The sequence below is a fragment of the Amphimedon queenslandica genome, unplaced genomic scaffold, assembly GCF_000090795.2.
Source record: "Amphimedon queenslandica unplaced genomic scaffold, v1.1 AMPQUscaffold_13427, whole genome shotgun sequence".
Lineage (NCBI taxonomy): Eukaryota > Metazoa > Porifera > Demospongiae > Haplosclerida > Niphatidae > Amphimedon > Amphimedon queenslandica.
The window spans coordinates 81815-99771 of record NW_003546337.1 but is presented as its reverse complement, the minus strand read 5'-3'; the positions used below and the strand labels follow the sequence as shown (position 1 = coordinate 99771).

General features: G+C 39.1%; 5 protein-coding genes across 5 annotated transcripts; 1 reads left to right on the top strand and 4 right to left on the bottom strand.

Moving 5' to 3' along the window:
- Positions 1–2: 2 nt before the first annotated feature.
- Positions 3–925, bottom strand: LOC100631571 (DNA-directed RNA polymerases I, II, and III subunit RPABC3-like). The gene is made up of 4 exons (XM_003386252.3): positions 833–925; positions 621–782; positions 269–365; positions 3–220 (listed from the first exon to the last, which is right to left on the bottom strand). The coding sequence occupies exons 1-4, from the start codon at positions 903–905 to the stop codon at positions 103–105; spliced, it is 450 nt and encodes a 149-aa protein (XP_003386300.1). The 5' UTR covers positions 906–925; the 3' UTR covers positions 3–102.
- Positions 926–1147: 222 nt separating this feature from the next.
- LOC100634936 (ras-related protein Rab-43-like) lies at positions 1148–2089 on the bottom strand. Its single transcript, XM_003386279.2, has one exon. It carries the CDS (start codon positions 2068–2070, stop codon positions 1399–1401), a length of 672 nt encoding a protein of 223 aa, XP_003386327.1. The 5' UTR covers positions 2071–2089; the 3' UTR covers positions 1148–1398.
- Positions 2090–2094: 5 nt separating this feature from the next.
- LOC100631442 (kelch domain-containing protein 2-like) lies at positions 2095–4044 on the bottom strand. Its single transcript, XM_003386251.3, has 5 exons — positions 3425–4044; positions 2918–3081; positions 2669–2863; positions 2368–2536; positions 2095–2305 (listed from the first exon to the last, which is right to left on the bottom strand). Exons 1-5 carry the CDS (start codon positions 4017–4019, stop codon positions 2190–2192), a joined length of 1239 nt encoding a protein of 412 aa, XP_003386299.2. The 5' UTR covers positions 4020–4044; the 3' UTR covers positions 2095–2189.
- A 57-nt stretch (positions 4045–4101) lies between these two features.
- LOC100634810 (protein-L-isoaspartate(D-aspartate) O-methyltransferase-like) lies at positions 4102–5666 on the bottom strand. The gene is made up of 8 exons (XM_003386278.3): positions 5503–5666; positions 5344–5448; positions 5263–5294; positions 5111–5215; positions 4659–4779; positions 4522–4607; positions 4309–4477; positions 4102–4225 (listed from the first exon to the last, which is right to left on the bottom strand). The coding sequence occupies exons 1-8, from the start codon at positions 5657–5659 to the stop codon at positions 4212–4214; spliced, it is 789 nt and encodes a 262-aa protein (XP_003386326.3). The 5' UTR covers positions 5660–5666; the 3' UTR covers positions 4102–4211.
- Positions 5667–5720: 54 nt separating this feature from the next.
- Positions 5721–16229, top strand: LOC109581652 (uncharacterized). Its single transcript, XM_019995951.1, has 21 exons — positions 5721–6066; positions 7158–7322; positions 7492–7638; positions 8534–8662; positions 9299–9379; positions 9722–9825; positions 10211–10280; positions 10368–10414; positions 10509–10659; positions 10719–10769; positions 10832–10942; positions 11029–11067; positions 11123–11278; positions 11381–11470; positions 12388–12471; positions 12531–12564; positions 12610–12675; positions 12824–12903; positions 12955–13075; positions 13121–13233; positions 13290–16229. The coding sequence occupies exons 1-21, from the start codon at positions 6016–6018 to the stop codon at positions 16101–16103; spliced, it is 4704 nt and encodes a 1567-aa protein (XP_019851510.1). The 5' UTR covers positions 5721–6015; the 3' UTR covers positions 16104–16229.
- Positions 16230–17957: the final 1728 nt, after the last annotated feature.

Below are 17957 nucleotides of genomic sequence, written 5' to 3'. Positions count from 1 at the left end.
CCTCCTTTCAAAAACAATGGGGACTTTTTTATAAGGCAAAGAAACACATAAATACATGTACATGTACACACAAATAAATAAAAAAGAGATTTAATCGTTCTTTCAAAAAGCAATCTTCTTTATCAACAAGTAAACATTAGTGTCCATCATAAAACCTTGTAAATTATTAGCATCTCCTTGTAATCTCATTAGCAAGCCGCCATATGACACATAAGCTGATCTATAAAAGAAGTATCCATTTAAAAACTATAATCTCTTCTTAACTCACAATCTTCCGGAATCACCAGCTCCTTCATTCCCCTCTATCCTGTATATCTTCCCATACATAACATACTCAAATGCATCTGCTAGTGAGGGGGCACCGTCTGTAAAAAATAAAATACATTAATAATTTTGAGTTACGGCCATTTTTAAAAATGAGTAAATTTCTGAAAATTCGCCTGTACCATAGCCCATGGTTTTTTTAAATGGCTCCAAAATCACCCCAAATTTTTATTACATTTTCTGATACATATTGATGTCCTTATGCTGTGTAGAAAGTTTGAGCTGATTTTGATTTCAATTTTCCAAGTTACGGCCATTTAAAAATCAATTACCCGTTACCCTTGACCAGTTGGTACCTGTAGTAAGGAAGTCTCCATCATCTGGTAGTCCGTCTTCTCTGAGCGTTGTAGTCAGTAAAAGCCTGAACTTGTCTCCAAGACTTACAGGGTAGAGCTGAGTATTTACGTCAAGTATTAGATCCATTTTGAAACTCTCGCTCTCACAAAACAGGCGAGACACTGAGGGGGGCAATAATTAGAACACTCCATTAGTCAGTATATGTACGTACCTCTTTCAAATTTCTTTCCATCAGGATCAATGTCTTTAACATCGAAAATGTCTTCAAAGAGAATCCCTGCCATCTTCTACCATGTGTAGTTACTAGTTAATTAATTGATGGGTGTGGTTTTGTAAAATTATTAATGAGGTGGGGCTCATCTTTGCAAAACAGAAAGTATCCTCTCTCACTGGAATAACAGGCGAACCTTTTGATGTTATCGCGTTATTTTATGCACTAAATCCCACTAGAGCTTGTCTGTAGATAAAGATAATCGTTATCTTTCTGACTACTCACCTATGATATAATACATTCTCTCTGGAATGTGACATAATTCCAGTTACACCCACCACTACTGTCCCTCACCTGCTACTGTCCCTCACCCCCCATTGTCCCTCAGAGCAGTAGCAGCTGGTGATGTGTTTTATGTATTTAAAGTATGCTCATGATATTCTCTAGTGACACTTGAATCATTATTTTAAAATAATAACATGAAAGCAGATACACAATCACAAAAAGAAAGTAAAATAACAGTAAAAGTGACATTATTATTATAAGTATGTCTCTCAATAAAATCTTCAATTTTTGCTTACATTTGCAGCCGCCATTGAATCCGATTTTACCTTAGGTCCTCCACAACAAGGGGAGGGGGGAGAGTCTTCAAAACTGACCTTCTCTCTACTGGATTGTCCCGACACATCACCAGCTGGTTTATTGTGAAGGTGCCTCCTGTATAATTCTGTCGCTACAAGGTTAAAGAGTTTCTGAATGTTGTGATTAGTTTTTGCGCTAGTTTCAATTGGTGGCGGTAGCTCATAAGCATTTGTGTATTCAGTAACTTCAGCTAGACTAACAGTTTCTGATGCCTCCTCGTAAAGATCAGATTTATTCCCAACGACTAATATCGGTAACATATCATCATCGTGAACATACCTAATGAGCTCCTTCATCCAGTAACTGGTCAGACTGTGAAAGCTCTCCCTCTCCTCCACACTGTACACTAGTATAGCTGCGTCTGCCTCACGGAAGAAGTGAGTCTCTAGACTCTTGAACCTCTCCTGCCCAGCAGTGTCCCATAGCTCAAGGACCATCTGTCGGCCATTAACTGATAGCTTCTTGTACTGCTCGCTGATTGGTGTCAGGGAGGTTCTCTCACTGAACTCGTTGAGGCTGTAGCGTAAGATTATGCTCGTCTTTCCAACATCTTTGTCTCCTAAAAGAACAATCTTGAATTTTGTTTGTTCAGCCATTGGAAAGGATAGTAGGTGTGGCTCATTATTAGTAATTATAATAATTATAAAAAGGATACTAATGAACATTACATAAATAAATATAAGCTATATAAGGATAAGTTTGGCAAAGTTTTGTGTTATTTTTCCGCTGGAAGTTTCTTCCTTTCAGAGAGCTTGTCTTTCAATGCTTGTTGATAATCATTAAGAGCTATAGTTGAAGTGTATCTCCACTGCTGACTCTCCTGGTTCCAACCTATCATTAACAACATACATAATATACATGGAATAGAAACACTATTCAGTCATTGAACATACCCAGTTCAATAACAGTGGTACTTGCTGTGACCCCTTGATCTTTTGTTGATAAACCTTTCTCCCATTTTGTTGCTCCTCCAAAAAGAATCAGCCACACATAGGGTGCACCAATGTTCATGATCGACATTGAAAAGAGAGTTCTACCAATGTCACTGGCTGGAGCATCAATCTTAGGAAATAAAATCAATAAATAGCATTCAAATATAGAAGCATCAAGCAATTAATATGTTGCTTGACTGCATCAAGTGCTCAGATATTTATCAGATATTTAATGATTAACATGCATAAAAGTGCAGAATACTTTAGTCCATGTCATATCAGAGGTGTTGAGTATCCAGCAGTCAGCTAGCAGTCCTCCAGCAACATCAATGCCTCCTCCTATCACTAGCAATGGATGAGGTTGTCTTCCTGCATGACCAGTCAGCAAAGTGGCAGAGTGATCGCTCCTCCCAACAGGCCATTGGGCATCAGGAGGGGCATCATACCTTTTCCAGGTCTATGTAATTATTATAAAATTAAACAAAATTAGCTACAGGTAGTAATAACTCACAACAACGTCTTTGGTTAGTTCAGCTACATAGACTGCATTGCTCTTTCCTTTCCCACTCTCATATCCTCCAAAGAGAATAGCTCTATTTCCTCCAATAGCTGTCAGTGTCAGTCCACTCAAAGCTGGTGGACAATCACCTTCAATTTGAGGAATGGTCCACTTATCTGTATGGAAAATATAATCATTAAAAATTATAGTTTTATTCATTATTTCCTGTTCATAGTTGGAATTTTTATTGAAATGAATTTCATCATTAAAGGAAGGTCACTGCAAAGATTGGGTGTGTAAATAAAGCACCAAAAAGGTTCTAATTAAAGAGCAAACTCGCAGATGGAATACAAAATATAATCATAAGATATCACCTTGCATTGAAATACAAGTACTGTATTAAGGAAAAACTTTTTGCAAATTGCTAAAATTCATAGGGAGGTTCGGCTATCAAAACACCAAATTTGTGAAAATTTATTACCTCCAAAATTACTCGCTATACAATTATCATGTCCTTACTTGTGGTGGTGGATATGATGTGGTGTTCATTAGTCCTGCATATCTTTGGGTTAGTGCTGCTCACAATATAAGTAGCACCAGGGACCTGCTCTGATTCATCAACCTCACCAATCCCACCAAACAAGAACAGGTAAGTGTCTCCATCGCATTGAAACGAGACCATACCACAGCTGTACTTCTTCATAGGGATCCCCACCAGGTTAGTCTGGACGTCCTTCCATTTCATCTCTACTGTGTCCAGCTTTGTGAGTGTGTTGTAGTAGCAGGTCCCGTGCCCGCACTGGCCTCCGAAGTAATAAATGCTCTCATCCACTACAGCAATGGCGTAGTAGCTGATCCCGCAGTGAGAGGACCCTCTGGTGTGGTGCCTCTCCCATCTCCCGTTCTTTAAGCTGAATATTTCTGTCTTTGCCATCAGTTGCTCTTTATCAGCGCTCGTGTGTACAGGAGGAACGTGCTTGCTTCCTCCGGCCCAGAGGTATAGCTTTCCTCCTACGGTCCCTGCAGAGTGTCCATACCTCTCCTGAGGCCTACAAGCAATCCCTCCTTTCAAGCTACCGCTTCTTCTATAGTCAATATCCACAGAGACAGCCATAACGCCAGATCCGCCCAAAAGAGCTGCAGCAAAACCAGCCCCGCCCTTATTTTGCAAATGTACACCGTAATAACTCTAATTATCCGATAACAGTGATGTTATTTTTGAGATAACTAAAAGAAGACGCACAATTAGAAACATTAGGGACTGGTAAATAGGTAATTTCAGCTGCAAAACACAGAATGTCCGTAATTAACGTCTTGAGCCTAAAATGAATGCAATTATAAATTATTATTATTATTATTATTATTATTATTATTATTATTATTATTATTATGCAGCTGCTTACCAGACACTTGTTTTTCTTTGTCAGTCAGTGGTACGTATATCACTCCCATTAGTCTCTCCTTTTTGAACGAGCCATCAGGTTGTTTGTCGTATTGTTCCAGCCACTGGTTCCCTCCTTGAGGACCCACTGGGAGAATGAGACGACCGCCAGGTTTCAACTGATCGAGTAACTAAAAATAATCAAATAAATAAATAAATAGCTGATTAATCTTACTGCTTGAGGTACAGTTGGTGCAGCTGCTCCAACATGAATAGCATCATAAGGTGCCAAGTCTGGATACCCTAACCTCCCATCTCCCTCTGTTCAGTATACAACACTCAATTAATGGCAGCTGCTCTACTGTTATGTACCTATTAGTCTAAGTCTGTCACTCTCCATTAAATGTTTGTTGTTCTTATTTACGTTCAACTTTCCCTGATCATTCAGTTCTTTAATATGTTCAATACCAACAGCACAGCCAGTAGAACCAACCTACAGGATCATTTAATGATGGCTAGGGGATCATGCTTGCATGGCTTTGGAGAGCAACTTTTAAGAACTGGTAACATCTCCAATTTCAATTAAAATCAGTTCAAAAAAATACAAAAGGTCAGGATTTTCTCATTTTCATTTTTGGCAAAATTTGGCCAAAGTCCCTGTAATATAGTACAGGGACTTGGTCTGATTTTAGGGTAACTTTAAAAATTCATAAAAATCCAATTTCAATCGGTATCAGCTCAAACTTTCTACGGAACATAAGTAAATGCATAAAGATTCTCTCTTAGTCATTTTGATAGAACAAAATGATAATGTTACCACTTGCCATAATGGCCATACAAGCCGTGAGGTATCCACTACCTGAGCCAACGTCTAAGACACGCCCACCCTCAACCAAATGATCCTTCAACACTTCAAGAGCGTGTGCATGCTATAATAAATAAAATAATTAAAGTAGACCACACCCCCTCCACGTACCATGTGTGGTGCACTAATAGTTGCCTGATAACCTTAAAATTAATTAATAAAAAATTATCATTATTATTAATAATTATGTACCGATTTGTTGTGGTGAGTCGTAATAAGGATTAAAAGGACAATAGTCTCCTCTATCAACTGCCCTCATGGCAGCCTCAACACTACCAGTCGTTATGATACCATTACCTTAATTAATAAGAGTGGGAGGGGCAGTACATTAGTTAATTAATGGAGTCTCACTCTTCAGATTAGAGACCAGCTGGTCGTTAGTGCTACCATGAGACCTCCAGGCCATTGTCCGCTGGTAATGAGGACCAATTGAAGCAGAGATTAAGAGGAAACTTAAAAATGAACTACCCAATCTTAATCTTCCAGCAATTATGGGTGTGGTTAACATTGCATAATTAATTAGTAGGTGTGGTTTGTTCTGCTATGCAATGAGCCACTCCCCCGCATGTATCATTGCAAGGCAGAGTGTCCACTGCGGGTACAAGTTCTTCTCTTCTTTGGGTCAGTAGAATAAAGGACTGGTTCCCTCTACAAGCAGGAAAGGAAGGAAGGGGCAGCTGTAGGCTGGAGTGAGTGTTTGCTCTACCTGTTGACAGATAAAGCTAGGCAGTCGGGTCACCACGGAATATTCAACACTACTTGAGCTATTATTATTATATTTGTTTATTTATTTAAACTGATGGCCCTCTCACCGTCACAAGGAGACTGAACTGTTCATTACCCAGCAAGCCCTGTACGCACCACATGCTAACAATGATCAAATCAAACAGTTTCAACCGAAGACATCACTCCCCGGTAAGAGCAGGCTTCTGTGGTCCTAGTGCTAATTGAGTCAGTAGCTAATACCTAGTGAAATACTCATGTAGACCATACACCTGCTGTAAAATGATAGCTTAATTACCACTTCAGCCCATAGCCCAGTGCTACTATTGTCCTGTGAATCTTATTAAACTTATTTTTGATATAATAATCATGAGCTTGATCTGTTAGCATCAAAGTTTAAACAGATCAACACTATGAAGCATAAGGTCTGACTGTGTGTGTTTTATTTCTCTTTAATGTTTTGTATAAAGTAATGAGGGATGATTAGTCTTTGTTGTGTACTGGTAATGGAGCTGATTATTATTATTTCAAGTGCGGTGGTATTTTGTCCTTTGTTTATGCAAGGGAAATTGGAATGACTTGTCAACACTGATGATTTGTTGTGTCAACCTCTCTCTAGCTAGACTCCTTTCAATGATGCAACACACAGTACAGATACATGTACATAAACACATACATACATAGCTACATAGCTACATACAGGGTATTACCGCATTATTACACTTAGCGCTGAGCCATAAGAGTAATGAGATATTTGTGTATTTCCTTTATAAGGAGAATGATGTCCCTTGTAGCTGATGGAGTATGACCAACATGTCCTCTGTGATTATGACGCTCATTTGAGCTTTGAGCTCTCACTAATTAGCTTTGTGTTGTCTTGTACTGAGTTTTGTTTATTGTCTTGTTTATAGTTAATGTTTACTGTTGTATACCTAATATTTACAAGTGCTTCTTCTAGAAATGAATGAATGTTTATGTGTATTGCTATGCTAATATTACATCTCTAATGTATCACCTGCTGCTTGAGTAGGAGAGATTGAGAGACTATGTGTCTATTACTCCCCCACTGAATATCTCCAATACTTACACACACTATAGCTATGGAGCATAGAAGCAGATAAATTGATTAAATTAAATCCACTTGCTTGTATAGTACATGAATGATGATTTCAACAATCTGTTTGCTTTACAATCAAAGGAATACCAAACCTTAAATACTCCTCTCTCTCTCTCTCTCTCTCCCTCTCCCTCTCTCCCTCTCTCCCTCTCCCTCTCTACTACAGACAAGACTTGTGTTACCAAGTCTACTCAATCCTCGTGACAAGAAGAAGTCGAGTAAATGGTCAAGGGAGAGGAGATGGACCACTGGACTGGAGAAAGGTCAACTGCCACTGTCCTTTAACCAGGATCCACTGGTGGCTGATGATAATACCATGAGACTATCACAAGTAAGAGAAATATTTAGTAGTAGCCGGTAGAGTAGCAGGTGGCAGTTTAATTAGACCAATTAGCTGAAGCTAATGGTATTATGAATCAGCTACTGCTTCATAATTCAGAGTCTACTGGATATTTTCTGTTTTTTTTTATAATTTAAATAATATTTTTTCATAACTACAGGACACCACTACAGATGCTAGTTTAATGTCACTGACCAGTTGGGGGAGCTCTACTAGTGACTTTGGTAGCTCGACGGACATAAATGAGCCACTTAGATCCACAACCCCAACCCCTGACCATCACTTCTCCCAACAAGACGTGCTCCAGGTAGAGCTACACAGGCAGACATTGTAATCTGTAACAATGTACATGTACTTGTACTGGAGTGAGTTGTCATATCATTGACTGACTGTATCATGTAGAGGGGAGAGAGTATATAAAAGTAATTAGTTCAATGTAGACAGACAAACATCAAACAGTGTTAAGGAGTTATTAATGTTATAACAAAACACCACCATCTGTTGACAGTATGGACACAAGTTGCAGGGAACTGCTCAAAAACATTCAAACTACATAAAATAGACATCATTACCAATACCTGCAGTTGAGCTAAGGATGTATGTAGTACATGCTTTATCCTGGCTAGTGTTTTTAAGTTAGATTTTCACATTAATTAAGTGAATAATGTAATGAATTAAGTATTAAAGTGGGAAACCACTCTAGCAACATACCCTAAGATCAATTCACACTAGATCTACCAATAGACCTTCATTAGTAGCTCTTGTTTGACTCAGCTCCAGTCTGTCTGCTCTGAACATCACCTGTCATCATACAACTATTAATATACACACATACCTGGGCCCCAGTACATCATTGTAGAATGCCAATACCTTGAGAAATGCCAATCATTAGTTTGATGTATAATAGCTGCTAAAGATGACACTATACAGTACCTCTACTGATAGTTATAAGGAGTAGTGGTTTGTAGTAATTTACTTACTAAAGATATGATTGGTATTTATCTCTGCTAGTAGTTAGCACAACAGATATTGTAACTAAGCACAAACAGGCTTGGATTAACTGATTAGGACAGATGATACTAGCTTCACTCTCCAGTCTGAGCTCTGAAATGGTTTTAAATGTGCAGAATTTTGATTTATTTATTTATTCATAGTTATTACTAAGTTATTAATAATAAAATGGCTCTCTTCTTCATTGATAGGAATTACAGCAACACCAGCAGTTTAGCAAATCCCTGGAGGCTGAGTCCAACCATCAGTACCAGCTCTCCTATGAACTAGCTGTAGATAATTCACCATTGTCACCTTCCACCTATGGACCAAGCACACAGGTACGTCATGTGACAGTCATGTGATACAGGACCAGTTTCAATTGTGTATACAATTGTAACTGTATTTTGGGTTGATTCTGATAACTTAGTGTTTAAAAGTATTCTAAATTGCTTCAATTTATTACTTTAAACCAAATATTATACTTTAATTATAGTCCATAGTATACATGAGTGTGTATAATATATGGACAGTATAATAATGTGTATCTCTTACAATATGTGATGTAGTGTGTGTGTGTGCGTGTGTGTGTGTGTGCGTGTGTGTGTGTGTCTAAATGAGGTCACACTGTTCAGTGACATTCCTTTCAATCCTCAGTTGAGAATAAGTTAAAAGTTACTTATGTTATTGATCATTATACACTACATCATGTACTGTAGCATGTGGTTAACATGTGCTCTTCCAGTGTATAATTACCGGTATCATTCGGTGAGCATGTGTGTGTGTGAGTAGTCGATGTCTGCCACTTCATTACATCACACAGACACACCCTAACACGTAATAACATGTAACATGTAGTAGCATGTAACCTGGCGATTGGTTTATGCATTAGGAACTGATACATAAACCAACACAGTGACACTACAACCTTGTAGTATCACTATAAGTACATGTACTTGTATTTGATTCATTATTAGGTAACTCAGTGTCTTTATGTGATAAGAGAGTTACTAACTACTGAGAGGAGGTACATAGCAGATCTAACAGATATCATTGAGGTACAGTAATTTGTAATAATAATTAAAATAGTTATAATCTGTATTATTAATATTATAATCTGTATTATTAATATTATAATCTGTATTATTAATATTATAATCTGTATTATTAATATTATAATCTGTATTATTAATATTATAATCTGTATTATTAATATTGTAGTCTGTATTATAATTTGTTTTTGTAATTGTAATTCTCCATTTTATGATTAAATGATCATTCCATTCATCATGGTAATATTCATCTACACTTTACTTGTGGTTTGTTCTTTACATTCTTCCCTCTCTCTCCCTCTCTCCCTCTCTCTCCGTTATTCATTATTATAATGTGTATGGGTATAGGGGTATCATAAACCATTTATTAGTAAGATTGGTTCACTGTCCATTACTCATGAAGATGTCTCTAACCTGTTTGGTAACATTGATGAAATAAGAGCCTTCCATTGGTAAGGACATACACTCACTCACTGTTACTGATACCTGGAGGAATGTAACCATATCCCAGCCATTGTTACACTGTGTCTTATATTAATATACAGTATAGCCTCTTTATAATGGACACTCTCTATAGCGTACACCTCCATTTAACGGACAGCACCTAGTGTACCAATTACATTCCTTACTGTATAAAATAACCTCCACATAAAGGACACCTCTGTATAACAGAGACACAGTGTCCATTATAGTAAGGCTAGTCTGTGGTGGTACAGGTCATTGGGTCAGTTATGATGACTGGGCTGTTAAATCATGTACGACATTCTCACACTAATTGATGTTGTTATAATAATAATAATAATAATAATAATAATAATAAGTGTTTTTCTTTTTCAGGACTATATTTGATGCTCTTCAATTTTGTGGACATGACTATCAGAAAATAGGTCAATGCTTCATAGACAAGGTAACGCCCTATTACTGGACAGTGTCTGATATTACATTACCTCCGTGTGTGTGTGTGTGTGTGTGTGTGTGTGGACATTATTTATAGGCTCAAGAGTTCAAGTTATATTCTCTTTACTGTAACAACTACCCTCGGTCAGTTAGCCTACAGCTGTTGTATATGAAACTATTTCTAGATATTTCATTGATTACGTCACCGGTATTATTATATTCATTCTTATATCTTCAGATTAGTACAGACTCTGGCTAAGATCTCAACGGATAAGTCCGTCTCTCGTTTCATTAAAAACTGTCAGCAGAGACTCAACCACCCCCTCCCACTGGGAGCGTACTTACTGAAACCAGTTCAACGGGTTTTGAAATACTCACTGCTTCTAAAGGTGGGTCTTAGTATTGGTCTTATCCGTGTTTTGATTGGTCGCTTTAATTTTAATTTTAGGAACTTGTAAAGCACATGACATTATCAGACAACGGACTCGTTGAAATGAAGGTATTATTATTATTATTATTATTATTATTATTATTATTGTTGTTGTTATTATTGTTTATTAGATGGCTCTGGATCACATGACTGAAGTGTCGGAACACATTAATGAGATGCAGAAGAAATATGATTCAGTTGTTCACACTCAAGAGATACAGTCACTGCTCACCGGATGGGAGGTATGGCCACACCCTCTCTCCTCTCTTGTAGCATTTATTCATTTATTTATTTATTTATTTATTTATTTATTCATTTACTACTACAGGGACCAGAGTTAACTACATATGGTGACATTGTACTAGAAGTGAGACTCAATCAATTATGATATTAATTAATATTAATTAATTAATTGCATTTAGGACAGTTTCCGGGTTATGTTGAATAAAAGTGGCTCTCTCAGACCAGCTCAAACCGGGTTCAAGACCATTAAAGATGCCTACGTGTTTCTATTTCAGAAATTAATTCTAATTGTTAAGAAGAAAGATGAAGGATATCAGTACAAGCTGAGTGTGAAGGTAAGATTAATGTTAATGATAAAAGAATCATTGAAGATTCTAAACTAGTTCACACGTACTTAGTTAAATGTGTTGGTGGTACTTCAGTTTCTGTTTCAATAGGTAGCTGATGCTCAGTTGACGGAGCACCTCAAGGATCAGACCAGTTTCCAAATAAGGCAAATATCAAGCAAAAGTACTTTAACATTCCAGGTACTAACCATGTGCACCCACAAGGGAAATTTTAAAATAGCTGTAACTTGAAAAATTGAAGTCGGAATCAGCTCAAACTTTCTACACAGCATAAGTACATCAATATGTATCAGAAAATGTAATAAAAATTTGAAGTGATTTCGGAGCCATTTTTTGAAAAATCCATGGGCTATAGCCTTGGGTATTTTTCAAAATTTTGGCATTTTCTTAAAATAGCCGTAACTTAAAAAATTAAAGTCGGAATCAGCACAAACTTTCTACACAGCATAAGTGCATCAATATGTATCAGAAAATGTAATAAAAATTTGAGGTGATTTCGGAGCCATTTTTTGAAAAAAACCATGGGCTATAGCCTTGGGTATTTTTCAAAATTTTGGCATTTTCTTAAAATAGCCGTAACTTAAAAAATTGAAGTCGGAATCAGCTCAAACTTTCTACACAGCATAAGTGCATCAATATGTATCAGAAAATGTAATAAAAATTTGAGGTGATTTCGGAGCCATTTTTTGAAAAAAACCATGGGCTATAGCCTTGGGTATTTTTCAAAATTTTGGCATTTTCTTAAAATAGCCGTAACTTAAAAAATTGAAGTCGGAATCAGCTCAAACTTTCTACACAGCATAAGTGCATCAATATGTATCAGAAAATGTAATAAAAATTTAAGGTGATTTCGGAGCCATTTTTTGAAAAAAACCATGGGCTATATATAGCCTTGGGTATTTTTCAAAATTTTGGCATTTTCTTAAAATAGCCATAACTTAAAAAATTGAAGTCGGAATCAGCTCAAACTTTTTACACAGCATAAGGACATCAATATGTATCAGAAAATGTAATAGAAATTTGAGGTGATTTCACAGAGACAAAGTTACATTCTCTTTATCACCAACAAGTTACTATTATTATTAATTTATTATCAGGCGAAGAGTGCTGAGCAGAAGCAGCTGTGGAGTGACAGCTTCAAAAGGTTACTAATGGAAAGCCTTCCAGGTCTACCTGACAAAGTAATTATTTATTATTATTATTATTATTTATAATATTATTATTACATTATTTGTTTTAGGCTAGACAGTTGATAATGGCTGGATTCACAACTGGTAAGTATATTGTGTATCATATTAATAATACTTATCATGTCACAGATTTACATACAACCCATCAAGAAGCACCAAAGAGTTTTACACTTGACAGAAAACATTATAAAAAAGGTACAGCTACAGCTACTGTAGGACCTACACAACACATTACTGGTTCTTCTCCCTCCCTCCCTCCCCCCTCCCTCTCCCTCCCTCTCCCTCCCTCCCTCCCTCTCCCTCCCTCCCTCTCCCTCCCTCCCTCCTCTCCCCCTTTCCTTAGAAGAGAGAAGTGAGAGTCCGTCTAAAGCGACCCGACACTCACTGGCCCCTCTCAGTACTAATCCAGCTGCTTTAAGACAAGTAAGTATATGATCCACTCTATAATTACATGTTCTTTTTATTATTGCACAGCACTCATCTCCTATTGGTTCCAAGTCAGCTAAACCTGTCATATCTCTGATAGGACCAATAGCCACTGGAGCCTTCATTACAACTGGAGCTAGTAATAATAATATACCGGAATCACCTTCAGGTACGTGTGCGAGTATCATGATTTATTAGTTTATCACCGATACAGGAGGGAAGAAAGGGAAGGTACGAGTACCTCACGGGGTACCCTGGACCAGGAGTGACTCTGATCCAAACCTCATGGATGGATACGATCAAAAGTTAACGGAACCACCTGCTAAAGTACGTAGCTATGTAGTACATGTACATTTAATATTTAATTAATTTATTTATTTTAGAACTTGCCTTCATCTCTCGCCTCCAGTCCTGTTGCTAGGATACCAGGTACCATTAACCTCAGCCGACCGGCCCCGTTAAACCACTCCCCTTTGGCCACACCTACTAATAAAGAGACTCCGGTACGTTCATCAGTTTCCTCTCCTGATCTGAAGAGACCACATCCACTGCCACTCCTACCAGTACAACTGGATGACGATCCCCTCCCTCCATCCTCTCCTGTATTAATAATCTCTCCTCCTGTTATAGACTCCCTTGTAGCCCCGCCCTCTTCCTCTACCCCTCCTTCCTTTCTCAATAGTCCTTCAGTAGCTCCTCCCTTTCACTCTCGCTCCAGGTCAGCCTCTTCAAAGGAGCCGTCACTAGATACCATACCCTCCATTGATAACACTCCACGCAACTCAGTTATTGAAGGAAACATTCCTGACCACACCCACTTTGACTCCACCTCTTTTCCTAATACTGATGACTCTGCTAGGGATCACGCCTCTCCTACTGGCCACACCCCCTCTCCTCTACCTGTCTTCATGTTCCCCTCTGATCCTCCTACTGATATCATTCCAGTTCAAACTAATGGAGACATTCTATTGGAACCTCCCCCGTCCTTTGGGGCGGAGCCTATTGTTACGCAATACACCTTGGACACTGGACCACAGGACACTGGACCAGTAGACACTGGACCAGTGGACACTGGACGAGAGGAAAGGAACCAGTTGCTGTTTGAGGAACTAATGAACATGCCTTCTTCATCATTAGTGTCTTCATCAGCCCCACCTACTTTAACATCTCCGCCCACTTTACCACTGAATGAAACTCCGCCTCCTTCCACGCCTCCTTCAACACCGACTCATTCACCTTCACTGTCAGCCCAACCCCCTTTAACTCCGCCCTCTCCTCAGCTATCAGTCCCGCCCCCTCCCCCGCCCACTCATTCCTCGTTATTCGGTGAAGATGAGCAGCAACACTTGATTAAAGTGCTGAGTCAGCATCATGACGTGGTTGATGATGAACTGACTCCAAGAGAGGAAGTGGGTGGGGCTGACCCCGCCCCAGTCCTTAACACAGACCAGCCTATTGTGTTTCAAGCTGAAGGTGACGCTAGGTCTAGTCCATCAGGCAAGGTCCCACTGAGACTGAAACTGGTATCACCTGGTGAGTTCCCACCTCCTGTCACTGATTATCGGAGACAGACCACACCCTATACCAGTATTGAAGACATGCCCTCATTATTTGATGATGCACTACCTGACACTCCCACCACTCCTGTCTGTCACCCTCTCTCTACTCCTCCCCCTTCCTCCCCTCTCCCTCCCTCCTCTCCTCCTATCTCTCCCCTCGTTAACTCGTTCTCTCGTCCGGCTGAGTCTTTAGAGGATTTTGAAAGCTCTTCCCCCAGTGTTAGGCGTTGGCACAGTTTCCATGGTGATAAGAACAGGAGGGTCTTTAGATCATTGACTGATAATTCAATGCATAAAGTTCCGTCTTCACCGAGAAAAGATAAGAAAGATAAGTCCCAGAGTAAGGCGGAGTCAGCTAGTAAGCTTGGATTTTTACGAAATAAAAGTTTTGGTAAATCAAACACCATAGCTGCTCGCCCAATTTCATTGGTCGGTTTAGTTCATTCAACAAGAGATGATTCTGATCTTGTTGATCTCTCTGATGCCATTGAAATGAGCAAACGCCACAAAGCTCAAACTCCAGACTATATCCTACTCCCACCTGCTGAGTTCAGAGCCCATGATGATGATACTGATACAACTTCACCCGAGACCATTGGATACTCTCCCCCTCTATCTTCATCATCTTCGGCTGCTAAAAGGAAAATAAGTACAGGAACTAACGAAGAGAATACAGTCTCATCTTTATCAAATATATCATCATCTTCTAATTCTGTGACTTCTCCTGATGGAGGGAGAAAGAAGAACCGTTGGTCTTTACTGAGAACCAAAACCTCCTCCAGTAGAGAGGAGGAGGGGAGACATGACCTCTCACCGACACACTCCAAGATACACTCTGAACCTCAGGGCAGTGATGGGATCAGTGAGAGATCAAGGGATCAGATCAAAGATGAGAAATCAAAGAGTTTGTTTAACGTTGACTCAAATGACACTAGACGCCGGAGTAAATCAATAAAAGAGAAGAGAAGGACCGGCACCTCTTCAAGTGAAAGAGCAGAGCTAGCAAACACTCTACCAGCTGGTAAGGAGCGGAAACAGTCCAGGGTACGTAACATGGCAAGGGAATACTCCAAACGTATCAAGAAACAGACCGCAACTGCTGAATCAGCAGCTACTACTGCCGGTACCAGTACTGATTCAAATGATGAGATAGCCCCAAAGTGGGTCATTGGCCTGAGAGAAAGAAGGAGACAAACTAACACAATAGGAGCTAACAGACACAGCATGATCAGTCAAGCAGATGAAGAATGGATACTCAATCACACCACCAGCCCACTGACTCCTACCTCAATACACTCTGAGGTCCCACCTGGTTTCCACTCACCAACGTCCATTGACTCACCCCCCATGACCCCGGACCCCTCCTGGGGGGCAGCCATTATTACTCCTTCAATATCTTTCTCAGCCGAGCATGAGGTTATAGAAAGACCAAAATCAACAGATCCCAGAGAACTAAAGTCAATTCATAGCAACCTCCAGCGATTCTCTAGCGAGACTGTACTGAGCCAGTCTACGGAGGAGGAGGAGAAGAAGTCCCCGTCCAAAGGCGGTAGTGGTCAGAAGGACGGAGGGGGGCGGGGGAAAGGTGGGAGGAGTTGGGTTAGATCACTTGTTTCACGATTTAATTCAAATAAATAAATAAATCGAAATCATTCAATTTTAAATCAATAATATCTTCAAGACATTTATTATTATTATTTGTGATTTTATTATCTCTCATTACATGTGGCATATTATTATTATTATTATTATTTTGTGATTTTTATGACTCATTTTTGTAATTGTGATCGTGTAGTGCTAGTTAATTAATTGTTATTAATAATTATTTATTAATTAATGATTCAATATTGATACAAGTTGAGAATATTTACATAATAATAACAATAATATTAATAAATTAGTTTCCTTTTTTGTGAAGCTTTAGTCTATGTTGTCCATACTCAGGTGATATCCATTCTGCTTTCACTGCTTCTTCAATATAGCTAGTGGCAGTTGATCCAAACAGAGCAGCAAAGCTTTCATCTGAACCTGAGAATATTTGAGCAGCCTTACTGGCATCAAGAAGAGAAGGATTGTGTCTCTGAGTGTAGTTGAATCTTGAGGTAAAGAACTCGTCAGTTTTGGTGAAGTTCATCAGAGGGTGAGTGAAAACGTGAGTTGTTTTTAAAGGTTTGCTGTTTTTGAGGGAAAGGAACAACTCTATCCTGTGCCTCAGGGAGGCTTTGTCTTGAACCAAGATGGTAGGAGATTTCGATATAACGTGACGGGCTTCCTCAAAGCTGAATCCAAAGCCTTCAAAGAGTGAGACTGTACCACTAATGCTATGAGACTGGTTTACAAAGGACGGGATCTTATGAAAGCACATCAACACGTCGCTCATGTTTAAAACTGGAGACAAGAGATCCTTGAAGTCCGTTAGCTTCTGCTGGAGACCCTTCAAGTCTTTAATGGATGCCACATCTTGAGGGCAGGACCTTATCAGGTAGACAATGTGAGAAGTATCGAGATACAAAGGAGCCGTGCTTAGTATTCTAATAATGGAGTAAAGGTGTGTGTCATCAATGAGGAAGAATGGTGGGTAGGACGTCATCATGAATTCCGGTGGAATCCCGAGGTCACTCAATATCTTCATCACCTTTGGCGTGTTTGGAGTGAGCGCTGCCACTTTTACTGGCCTTGAGGTGAGTGCTTTAATTAGAATACTTCTTATCCATTTTATGTTGAATCCAAAACCAGCTGCTTCAGCTAAGATACGATATACCTGATCACTCATAGGGCAGCTCAGTAGTATTGGGTTCTCAAAAAGTATCTCAGCCATTTTGCTGCTCTCAAATCCAATTTTCTTCAAAGTCGCTAAATTCTTTTCCAGTACTTCGATACAGCGTGTTCCAATCACTAAATTACTGATATATTTCTGTTCAAGAAAGGTCCCCCAGTTAATACCAAACTCATCAAATACTTGGCAAACTTTATAAAACCTTTTCCAGTCGACCTCAATGATGAATGGGATGGAAGGTACTATACTAGCTACCTCAGTCTCGGAGAACCCAGCTTCAGTGAGGCTCTTGATCCTCTGGTCAATATCAGGAATAGAGGTGCCAATAACTGAAGGATGAGAGAGATGGCTTTTAAATGAAGACAGATCCAGTTTAAACTTTTCTTGTAACTGTGTGACCAGCTCCTCTTGTTCGTGTCTGTGGTAATCGGATAAATGTGGTCGCCATTTTGAGTGGTCAAGGTACGTGGAATCTGATATTTTTACTTTCTTGTTCTTTTTCTTCTTAAGGGAAGGATTCTCTTTCAAGTCTCCATTTTTCTCCTCCGTTCTCTCACCAGTGTCCTTCTTCTCTCCCTTTAGCTCCAGCAGTGCTTTTGCCAAGTCCTTAGGAAGTATCTTTGGTTTAGCACCCTCCGTTACCTGCTGAGACTTTCCTGATTGTTTTGATGGCAGTTTTGCTGATTGAGCAGATTCCCTACTAAACCCAGTGGGCG